The 12,264-nt window shown below is 40.9% G+C and overlaps 1 protein-coding gene across 2 annotated transcripts in view; it reads left to right on the forward strand.

Annotated features, from left to right (window-relative positions):
• The window catches only part of SH3BGR (SH3 domain binding glutamate rich protein), a 76,243-nt gene extending 64,681 nt beyond the window's left edge, over positions 1-11,562 (forward strand). Inside the window, exons 6-8 of one of the 2 annotated variants that reach the window (XM_006054746.4) lie at positions 488-517; positions 7,155-7,304; positions 11,132-11,562. In XM_006054746.4, the coding sequence (XP_006054808.2) occupies positions 488-517; positions 7,155-7,271 (147 nt within the window). In that variant the 3' untranslated portion in view covers positions 7,272-7,304; positions 11,132-11,562. The remainder of the gene's footprint in view (positions 1-487; positions 518-7,154; positions 7,305-11,131) is intronic. The other variant, XM_006054747.4, reaches the window with a different exon arrangement.
• Positions 11,563-12,264: the final 702 nt, after the last annotated feature.

Consider the following 12,264-nt stretch of genomic DNA (forward strand, 5'->3'; position numbering starts at 1 on the left):
GACATAATTTTGTTCAAATTTTCTAGTTGCTTACATATATAGTCTGAATTTTCCTTGATAGCTCTATAGGTCTGCAATATGCTTTGGATATAGAACAGTATTAAACATATAATTAAGCAGTATTACTAATTAGTTGTATTTTCTTAGGAGTAAGAGTGATGAAAATATGTCTTTGATTTTATAATATTCCAAGGACTTGAAATAAAATGCATGAAATAAGTAAGCATTGCTCAGTTATCATATCTTTGCTATTGATGTTTTCTCAATAAATTGATATTCTTAGTTTTGGTAAATATGCATTTATTATAGCTTGCTTAATTTCTATTTATTTTTTTAACTAAAATTTTTTATAGTTTAAAATTTTTATGCCATTTTAAAAGTTGCTTTCCATTTACAGTTATTACCTAGTATTGGCTTATAGTTTGCTTAATTTTTAGATTCAACTTAAAACTTATGTTTTTATTTAATTTCTGTTTATGGATTTAAGGAAGAAGAGGGAGAGACAGCAGCAGAAGAGGTACAGTAGCATATTTCACAGTTGTGTTGTGCTTAACAAAAGCATCTTTTAGGTGAGAGAATTGCAGCTTTTCCAACATTTCTCCATGTTCATGATACAGAGAAGCTGACTCGACCCACATTCCCAGCAAGTCCTCCTTTAGCCTGCCAAGAAGAGAAATAAAATAAGTTGGAGATACATTTGGAGGTGAATGGAGAAATAGGGGCTCTGAAGTCTTCACCTTTTGTGGTGAAGGTGTCATCAATAAGTCAGGCCAAGCTGGACCAAGTCCTTCAGTGGCGATGCCGTCTCCCTTCTTCCTTCCCATCCCATTGAATAGTGCACCATTTATACTGCTTGTGTGGTTCTCACTGGTGTTACTTGATGGCCTCCTGTTTACCTTGTTGGTGAGTGAGGAATTCCCTCCCTCTGGCTATGGGAATGGCAGACACACAACTGGACACACTCACTGGACAAGTGAGATGGACAGGGCTTATTTTATTTTCTTAATTAACTAATTAATTTTAACTGGAGGACAATGACTTTACAATATTGTGGTGGTGTTTGCCATACATTGACATGAATCAGCCACAGGTTTGGACAGGGTTTATTATTCACATGTTCTCCAAGCCCAGGGGATGAGGTCATCCACACAGTGCAGGGCCACACGGGGTAGGGTCTCTTGGGAACAGTGTGAACAACTAGGGCTGTGGGAGGCAGGTTGTGTAGAATCAAGAGGGTGGGGTGTCCCCGAGTCCACACGGGGGACATGGTTGGCCTGATTGAGTAATTCTGGGGTGAAAGCAGGCACTGCATCTGGTCCCTTGATACCGAGGGCTGCTTGGGTGAGAGACCTAATTTGTGGGATCAGACGGGGAGGGGAGCCAGTGGTCAGGCCATTGTAAGTCTTCCCAATTTTACCAATGTTAAGGCAGCGGATAATACTGAGTCTTAGTTGTAGTCTTGTACCATGGTGTGTACCTTAGACACCAGGAGGTTTAAACATGCAGCTCATCATTTAGTGTCTGGAAGACATGTGACATAGGTAAGTAACCACATGGTTCCAGGATTTCTAGTGTGGATCTACCCAGGGGGAGCATTACTATTTGTGTGTGTGTGGGTGTTCTTTTTTTTTTTTTGAACATAGTTGATTTACAGTGTTATGTTAGTTTCAGATGTGTAACAAAGTGATTCATGTGTGATTCTTTTCCCTTACATGTTATTATAAAATATTGAGTAGAATTCCCTGTGCTATGCAATAATTACTGAGCCAGTGCACCACAACTAAGACCCAGAGCAGGCAAATAAAATAATAATAATAATAAAAAAAGAGTTGCACAAAGTAAGAAGTATTAAATAAGTGAGTACTGAGAATACAAGTACATTTAAAACAATGAAAGAGAAGTTATAAAACAATATTAGTGATATTAAGGATAAAATTTAAAGGAATGAAATATATCCTCTGTAACATATAATTTAAACTATTATTGGGCTGGCCAACATGTTTGTTTACAGGATCTATGCTCAAATAATAACCAACATTCCTAGGGAGACCTCATGTCTCATATTTGGAGCTGGGAGTTATTTGAACAAATGAAGAATTTAATTAAAATGTTAAATCACAGAAATGTAGAGACCTTAAACATTTATTTTAACTTGAAATATACAGATGTGTATTTACTGCCAAGTTTTTGGATGCAGGACAAAAATCGCTTCTTTAAAAAATAGTCCAATGGCTAGAACTACCTGCTGTCTTCCTAACATAATCAGTAGTCTGTCTAGAAATTCCAGTTTTGGTTTCTTTCCTTTTGGGTTTCAGGAGTCCTCCTTAGCACCCAAGCTTTTTGACACTTCATTTGATGACAGACATATGTTGGTCTTTTCAAAGCATTCCATTAACTTTACATGGGAAAAAAGTTCTTTTCATGTTCATATATCATTGGATTCCATGGTGCTTATTTTTTTAAAAAATTTTTTGATGTGTACCATTTTTAAAGTCTTTATTGAATTTGTTACAATATTGCTTTTGTCTTATGTTTCGGTTTTTTGGCCTCAAGGCACGTGTGATCTTAGCTTTTTGACTAGGAATTGAACCTGTACCCCCAGAATTGGAAGGCAAAGTCTTAACCACTGCACCAGGGAAGTCCCTGTGATATTTATTTAAGTTGTGTAATTACAATAAGACTGACTTGGATATACCAGCATGGGAACAAACATAACCCACCCTGGTAAATGAAGACTTTGGCGGGTGGTGATACCAAACCTACTACTTGTAAGCACTCAACCATGCCGTCATCAACCAGTGTGATTTAAGAGAGAGAACACAGGCTCCTGCATTGCAGGCAGACTCTTTACCGTCTGAGCCACCAGGGAAGTCCAGGCTTCAGTGGAGGTTCTCAAAGTGGGTTTCCAGAGAAGAAGCAGCTGCCTCACCTGGGAACCTCTACAAATACGTGTTTTCAGGCCTGGCCCCAGATCTATAAGGTCAGAAGCCCTGAGTTGGAGCCAAGAAGATTGTTTTGAGAAGCTCTTCAGGTGATTCTGATGCTCTATCAATGCTGAGAACACAGGTTCTAAGTGACCCAAGGGTTGCCAAGTAGAGGTCAAGGGCAAGAACGCCTACTGTTTTGATGCTGGTAATTGCTGTTGTTCAGTCGCTTAGTTGTGTCCAGCTGTTTTCGACCCCAGGGACTGTAGCAAGCCATGCTTTCCTGTCCTTCATTATCTCCCCGAGTTTGCTCAGACTCATGTCCATTGCGTCGATGATGCATCTTCATTGTGGGGATTCAGGATTGAAAGGAATGAGGGATCACTCAGAGGTAAAAACAGCTGATCAGAGCCTCCAACTGTTTGGGGCAGAGCCTTTCTCTCTGCCGTCCTTCCTGTACCCATAAAGGAAAACACCAACCATGGGAAAGGAAAAGAAATAGCAGCTATATTCCAATAAAAATTAATTAAAAAGTACAAATGCTAATCAGAGAGCTAAATTAAAATTGAAAACTCAAGGATAGAATATTTACCAAAAGTCACATGTATTGTCTAGGTATTTCAGTGGAAGGTCATTCACATTAAAGGAGGTCCCAAGTGTCATAAGAAACTCCCCCCCAAAACTTATGCTGATTTTTAAAATTGCAAATAATTCATGGCATTTATAGAAAGTATATTGTTTATAATGCTTTTCAGTTCAGTTAAGTTCAGTCACTAAGTGGCGTCTGACTCTCTTCGACCCCATGGACTGCAGCACACCAGGCCTGCCTGTCCATCACCAACTTCTGGAGCTTACTCAAACTCATGTCCATCGAGTTGGTGATGCCATCCAACCATCTCACCCTCTGTCGTCCCCTTCTCCTCCTGCCTTCAATCTTCCCCAGCATCAGGGTCTTTCCTGATGCTCTTTGCATCAGGTTGCCAAAGTACTGGAGCTTCAGCTTCAGCAACAGTCCTTCTAATGAATATTCAGGATTTATTTCCTTTAGGGTTGATTGGTTTCATCTCCTTGTAGTCCAAGGGACTTTCAAGAGTTTCCTCCAGCAACATGATTTTAAAACATCACTTTTTCAGTGCTCAGCCTTCTTTAGCTCAGCTTGTAATAAAAGGTCCATTTAATTTCAAACACAATATTTATTTTACATGAGGAACTTGTGTTTGATGGAAAAAAAAAAACTTTTACTTTTCTTTGGTGACTGAAATGAGTAATGGAAATGAGTAAAGAGAAAGAGAAGGTATCTAAGACTGAGGAAGGTCTTTAACTCAATCTAAATTTTCACAGATAATCCTCTCCTTTCCTGTTCTTTCCCTGCTTGTTGAAACATTTGGATCCTATCAGACTTGCTCCTTCACAGGCACTGGGGGGAGGACTCCATAATAAGGAGCTTTATGATAATTTTCATTGGTTGAGCTTGGCAAGGTCAGCATGCTGTTTTTGTATTGCTGACAATGGGGAAGAGGTATTACATGTAAAAGCAAAGTGGAACTGAGATTCTTACTGAACTACTTGCCTGTTGAACCTGCACTTTATTAGCTGGGTGTTGGGGAGTTTTAACTTTAACTCCTAATGGGGATGGAATCTTGTCAACAGGTGGATGAGTCTGTTCTGAGAATGTTAGTGGATTCTGAGGATAGGTCCAAAGGGACATTCTTGGATTCTCCCTACTTCTATTCATCCTCTCAGGTTAGCTAGACCTGCACTATAATCAAGACTTTTAAGACTATTGTTTGTGAACATTTTTGGGCTCATCATTTAAAACTGATAGTCATCAAACTGAATCAGTTATACATATATCCCCACTTTCTTGAATTTCCTTCCCATTTAGGTCACCACAGAGCATTGATTTGAGTTCCCTGTGCTATACTGCAGGTTCTCATTAGCTATCTATTTTATATATAGTATCAATAGTGTGTATATGTCAAAGCAACTGTTGTCGTTCAGTTGCTAAGTCGTGTCTGACTGTTTGTGATCTCATGGACTGCAGCACACCAGCTTCCCTGTCTGTCATTTTCTCCTGGAGTTAGTTCAAATTCATGTCCATTGACTGGGTGATGCTATCTAACCATCTCATCCCCTGGCACCCTCTTCTCCTTTTTCCTTCAGTCTTTCCCAGCATCAGGGTGTTTTCCAATGAGTCAGCTCTTCACATCAGGTGACCAAAGTATTGGTAGAAGATTGGTTCTTAACCACTGGTGTGCATCAGAATCACCCATGGTGTTTTGGAACCTTCAGAAGCCTGCTTTTCTCAGTCGGTGAATAAGACGCTCCAGGGCAGCAGTTCTCAACCTATATGGCACCAGGGACGGGTTTCGTGGAAGACGATATGTCCATGGACCAGGGTTGGGGGGTGGTTCTGGTTGTAATGTGAGTGATGGAGGGGATGGAGAATGGCAGATGAAGCTTTTGCTTGCCCACCACCCTGTTCGTGGCCCCGGAGTTGGGGATCCTTGCTCCAGGGCTTAGTGTGCAGTCAGTTTGTTTGTAAAAGCTGAGGTGGAGCATCTTCATTGTAGGGATTCAGGATTGAAAGGAATGAGGGACCATCAGAAGTAAAAACAGCTGATCAGAGCCTCCAACTGTTTGGGCAGAGCCTTCCTCTCCGCCGTCCTTCCTGTACCCATAAAGGAAAACACCAACCACGGGAAAGGAAAAGAAATAGCAGCTATATTCCAATAAAAATTAATTAAAAAGTACAAATGCTAATCAGAGAGCTAAATTAAAATTGAAAACTCAAGGAAAGATAGAATATTTACCAAAAGTCACAGGTATTGTCTAGGTATTTCAGTGGAAGGTCATTCACATTAAAGAAGGTCCCAACTGTCATAAGAAACTCCCCCCCAAAATTTTTGCTGATTTTTAAAATTGTAAATAATTCATGACATTTATAGAAAGTTTAGATAATACAGAGAAAAACAGAAACTAAAAATAGTTTATAACCCCATTACCCAGAGAGACCCACTAGTTACACACTCATACACATACACACACATATTTATCAAACCTTCATGGATACTCTTCTGTAATCTACTTTTATTCATGTAATTAAGCCATATATTTTACAGGGATGGTAAATATAGGTCTGTTTCATTATTTTAATATTATTTTATCAAACTCATCCCTATTATTAGACCTAAAAGTTATTTTTAGCCTATTCTATACAGTGAATTTTCATTACCTGTATGTTATATCTTTCCAATAATAAATTTTCATTCCTCTCTTGCTAGGCAAGCTTCCATTTAAAAAAAATCCCATTTTTATGTATAAAAATAAGACAAACAGGTTATTAATTTGCAAGTAGTTTCAGATTATATACGTAGGTTGCTGATAACTTTGGATTCAAGAAATTACTTTGTATAACAAAATATAGCCAGCTTCCATGTTTAAAAGCCTCATCAAAGTTCTGACAAAATTCTTTTTGCTGAGATTCTTTTTGTGTTTTATTCTTCCAAGTGCTTTCTGAATTTTTAAAGGTAATTGTATTAGAACAATCTGTTAATACAAGTAAAGACTATATGCTTGAGAGGAATCATGAAACTCATTAGAATTAACATATTGCCAGCAGAACCATCCCAGGGTGAAGCGTCTCTGTTTAGGAAGATGATGTCTGTGTGTGTGTATATGTGGTGAGTGTATGTGTGTGGGTTGTGTGTGTGTGTGTTGGGCATGGATGTGTGTGTGTGGTGGATGTATGTGTGGGGTGTGTTGGGAGGGTATGTGTGTGTTGTGTGTTGAGTGTGTGGTGGTTTTTGTATGTTGGGTGTGTATGTGGTAGGTGTATGTATGTGGTGAGTGTGTGTGTGAGGTGTGTATGTGTGGGGTATGTGTATTCTGTGTGTGTGTTTGGTGTGTATGTGTGTGTGGTAGGTGTATATGCAGGGAGTGTGTGGGGGAGTATGTGTGTGGTGTGTGTGGGGTATGTATGTGATGTGTTTGTGGGGTATGTGTGTGGTGTGTGTATGTGTTGGGCTTGTATGTGTGTGTGGTGGGTATATATGTGGGGTGTGTATGTGTGGCGGGTGTGTGTGTTGTGTGTGTGTGGTATGGGTATGTTGTGTGTGTGTGTTAGATGGGGTGTGGGAGGCCCTGACCTCTAGTCTGATATTTTACACTCTTCCTCACCATATCTGTTGACCCTTACACGTCTCCATAACGGTGTAATTTTTGTTAAAGACAAAAGAAGTAACTGCAGAGGGAGCAGAAGGGGAAGCAGAGGGAGAAGAAGCTGAAGAAGGAGAAGAGGAACCAGGAGAAGAAGAAGGAGAAGGAGACGAGGAAGAAGAGTCTTAGGCCTTTTCATGCTCTACTTTTCCACTTGTCCAGGTAGCCACATCGTTCTGGGGTTGAAGGCTTGCTTATTACTGTCCGCCGTCTAGACCACATTTCACTTAGTGACGGAGGTGGATTCCAATTCGACCTGTTTGTCTTCCCGAGGCCCTGGGCTGCCCCTTCTTGGAGCTGCTGGGCTGGTGAACTCTCCTGGACCCATTTCTTGGGCACCAGGGCAAGGAAGGCTGTGGTTGATACAATTTCTAGTAAAAAGTGTGACTTTCAGGTGAGGAAGTTTGTGTTGCACCTGCTGCTGCTTCTTCCTCTTTATTTAAGTGAAAGCACAGGAAGTATTCTGTTCTCAGCATCTATCACATGAACTCCTTTACGTATCTGTGGGGGAATTTACAATAGATGTTCATAACAATGGCGATAAATTATCAATACAACCTAAAAAAAAAAACCACAAAGCTGGCTGCCCATGAAAAAAAATATTGCCAGATTCAATGATAAGTACTTGATATTACTATTCATTGATTTATATAAAAACATTCCATTTATTCAATATTAGCCAGAGCACTCATGTAGAAACAGTTTGCAATATGGTGAAGTCACTTTAGGTATCTTTGACAAGTATGCTTACTACCTTGTAATTTTAAACTTCTATTGACAATGAAAAAGAATTATGTGGTTCTTAACAGTTCGGTGAGTTAACCCTTTTGTTTTTCAGTAGCTCAGTCGTGTCCGACTGTTTGTGACCCCATGGACTGCAGCATGCCAGGCCTCCCTGTCCATCACCAACTCCCAGAGCTTACTCAAACTCATCTCCATCAAATCAGTGATGCCAACAGTTTCATCCTCTGTCGTCCCCTTCTCCTCCTGCCCTCAATCTTTCCCAGCATCAGGGTCTTTTCCAATGAGTTGGCTCTTGGCATCATGTGGTCAAAGTATTGGAGCTTTGGCTTCAGCAGATAACCCTAAATGTATTATATTAGTAAGATGCTGAAAGTGGATATTGAGGACACAGAGAAAATACTCAAATGTTGTGGCCTATACAGAAAAGATGATAAGGTCATTAAGAGCTATAAAAGTATCTGGTATAACAGACTTTTAGCAAATACCCATGTGAACATTATGTTTCCATTGACATGATTTGACCTTGCCAACAGATTTGAGGGCAAGTATTTATTCTCTAGGGCAGTGAGGCTCACAATTTGCTCTGGTACCCTAAGGGTTCTTGTTCATTAAAAAAAAAAAAATTTTTTTTTTAGTCTCCTTTCTGTCTGTACCATGCCTCCACTGAAGCAGGTAAGACCGATTTGGCGGCTGTTGATACCAGGGGAGCAGAAAGAAACAGAGGATGAGAGAATGAGCGCTGGACACACAACAAGTCTTCAGTTAAGGTCTGCAGTCACACTTGGAGCCTGTCTAGTGGAGGGCAGACAAAAGGGTCCCACTGTAGACAGGAAAAGAAACTCCAGTGCTTATAAATATCAGCTAACATAAGGCTCCACACTGTGCACCAAAGACCAATTTGAATAGTATATATCTCTCCTTTTAATATACTTACACTTATACATAAAATACTGATACTAAAAAAAAAAAGATGTATTTTTAGGAAATCTTGGAGCTGGTGGGAGCAGCCATCACACTGTATTATTGCGACTATGGAAGTTTCATCACTGCTTTATTCAAATTACAAAGCAAATCTGAAAGTGAAAGTGTTAGTCACTCAGTTCAGTTCAGTTCAGTCACTCAGTTGTGTCCAAATCTTTGCGACCCCATGAACCGCAGCACGCCAGGCCTCCCTGTCCATCACCAACTTCCGGAGTCCACCCAAACTCATGTCCATTGAGTTAATGATGCCATCCAACCATCTCATCCTGTCGTCCCCTTCTCCTCCTGCTCTCAATTTTTCCCAGCATCAGGGTCTTTTCCAATGAGTCAGGTCTTTGCATTAGGTGGCCAAAGTATTGTCCAACTCTTTGAAACCCCATAGACTGTAGCCATCCAGGCTCCTCTGTCCATGGGATTATCCAGGCAAGAATACTGGAGTGGGTTGCCATTCCCTTCTCCAAGGGATCTTCCTGACCCAGGGATCGAATCCAGGTTTCCTGCATTGCAGACAGATTCTTTACTGTCTGAGCCCCAGGGAAGCAAATCTAGCCCATCATTTGATGCTTTCCCAGGTGCTTTCTTTCATTTTGTGACCACACAGACCTCCACTTCAGGTCCAGATGATGATCAATTTGGAAGCGATCTCATTTCTTTATTTTTAATTTTCTTCTAAGTAGAAGAAAAAAGTTACAATTGAGAATTCAGTCTGATTAGTGTCCCTAATCCCATTTCTTAGGAATGGATTAGGACTCAATTTTGAAAAAAATGAAGACTGGCAAGTTAACTTTTAGAATTCTATCTGAAGAATGATAGAAAAGGAAAATATGCTGATATTTATAGCAACCTTCCCCTCAACAGTAAAAGACTCATAAATACAGTTAAATGCATTTCTATTCACTCCGCTTGTAAAGTCTTTTAAAATTATGCAATTTAATGTGATACTTATAAAAAATATTGAATATGAAATGACACAGTTGAGAGAGAATCCTTCAGTAGCCAGATGGCTCTATAGACTGATTAAAAAAAAAAAAACCTATGGCAAGGCCATTTTACCTGTTTCTCTGATGATGAGATGGTTGGATGGCATCACTGACTCAATGGACATGAGTTTGAGCAAGCTTTGGGAGTTGGTGAAGGACAGGGAAGCCTGGCGTGCTGCAGTCCATGGAGTTGCAAACAGCTGGACATGACTTAGTGACTGAACAACAACAACCTATGCCTTCTAGTTTGGAATTTAGTTCGTAGAAGTTTGTCGTGAGGTCAAAATGCCTGGTAGGGAAGGCAAGAATCACTTTCCTAAATCGCATCCCTGACCCCCAGAGAGATCCTATGTCCTTGAAAATGCAACTTGAAATGCATGGCATGGCGCATTTCACTGGGCAAACCATTCTGTGTCTAAAAGCAAACCATCTCATAACTCATGCATATGCCAGGCATTTTGCTTGAAGAAATGGTCCTAGGGAGAATATGGCCGTGAATGGAACTATGAAAGATTTCTCATTTCTTATATTTGAAATTGATGCTAAGTTGATGCCCCAGGAGAAACAGTCTATAGTCTGAGACTGAGTTCTGTCTCCTAACGGGATGCTGCTTTATGCTGTCTCTAGTCTAGCTGTGGATCATTTCAACTACCCCTGCTTGCTCCTGCCTTGCTTCCCCCCCACCCCCAGGACTAAGCTGTAAATTCAGTCTCTCCATTTTTCATGAAAATGCAATGGGGAAACTGTAATGGAAGATGCCAGCTTCCCTCTGATGTTTGATAGGTTAGTACGGAGAAAGGATATAAACCTCGGCTAGTTTTCCACAAGAAAAATTTAATTTCCTGTCTTTGCCCTTGATGAGTAGTAGTTTCTAGAATAAAAGGCAGTTTGACTCTTGATTGGAGAAGGAAATGGCAACTCATTGCAGTATTCTGGCCTGGAGAATTCCATGGACAGAGAGGAGCCTGGCAGGCTGCAGTCCATGGGGTTGCTAAGAGTCGGACATGACTGAGTGACTTCCCTTTCACTTTTCACTTTCATGCACTGGAGAAGGAAATGGCAACCCACTCCAGTGTTCTTGCCTGGAGAATCCCAGGGACGGAGGAGCCTGGTGGGCTGCCGTCTATGGGGTCACATAGTTGGACACAACTGAAGTGACTTAGCAGCAGCAGCAGCAGCAGAGCGACTTTCACTTCACTTCTCTTGATAAATAATTAAGTTTGTGGTAAACATTCTCTGTCTCTCTTTAATTTTCATCTCCCTAATATTTTCCCTTTCTTTTAGGAAACCCAAACCATGAAGCACCATTTCATCTGTCTCCCCACAAACTGAATTCAACAAAACGCTTTGGCCTGAAGCTAGCACACCTCTGTCAGGATGTCCAGGGTTCACCGGGGAATTGTATGATATGATGCGATTAGATCTCCACACATGTATTTACTTAATCATATCGACATGAAATCAAATGTGAAGACAGCCCACACATACTTTCACGGGCCTGACATTTGTGGCCTTTGCTTAAATTTTTTTTGCTTTGCATGAATAGTCCTTCTCACTAATACCCTGAAAAAAAAATTACAAAATATAGAACTTCTCTTTGTGATAAGACAAAAGTACTTCTTTGTATGTGCCTTATGCTACTTTTCTCAGAATTAGCTTTGAAGACGAAGAACTTTCCAGAGAACAACCATACAAATAAAGTTGAATAACAAATATCTTGTCCCAAGGAGTGGATTTCTTCATTTCTAGCCTCTCCATGTACAGGCTGGCTCAGTCTGTCTGTAGTGGGGGGCAGGGGGTGGTCCTGGATCCTCGGCAGAACTTTTCTGTGCCCGCTGGGATGGATGCTTTTTGTTGCATCAATGTCATTGGTCCATGTTTTCCAATGACACTGATTGTCTCATTATGTCCTATTTTGTATTATTTGCACCACTGTGTACCTTGTCTCCCAAGCCTTGTTTAAATGTCGCAGCTGTCCATGTGTGTAGGGATCTTGAGGCAGACAAAGAAATTCGCCACCCTAGTGCCCTGTGCACGTTGCCACGCTGGAGGGAGTGGCTGCTTCTGCTTCTCCTGTACTGATTGATTCGCAGCCATGACTGCTACGTGCAAAGCCTGTGACTGTAATCTTGCCTCCTGATGCTGAGTGTCTGTTCTCCAAGAGCTGGTCCAGCCCCTTGACTTGTTCACCAGGTAGGTTTGAAGCGTTTCTCTGCTCACCTGCCCCATCTTAGTGTCTGATAGCAATTTTTTCCCTTCCTCGTAAGGTTTTGCTGACATCTCGCCCCTCTCTGCGTGTGTGGTGCTCTGTGTGCTTTCCTTGCAGCCAGGATTGCTTCTGTGCCACCAGAAGGGCCCTTCTCTGTGCTGTTTTCTTAATTGAGGACAAAGCTGGCTGTCGACTTGGAGTAGCCCTT

Source organism: Bubalus bubalis, chromosome 1, assembly GCF_019923935.1.
Source record: "Bubalus bubalis isolate 160015118507 breed Murrah chromosome 1, NDDB_SH_1, whole genome shotgun sequence".
Classification (NCBI taxonomy): domain Eukaryota; kingdom Metazoa; phylum Chordata; class Mammalia; order Artiodactyla; family Bovidae; genus Bubalus; species Bubalus bubalis.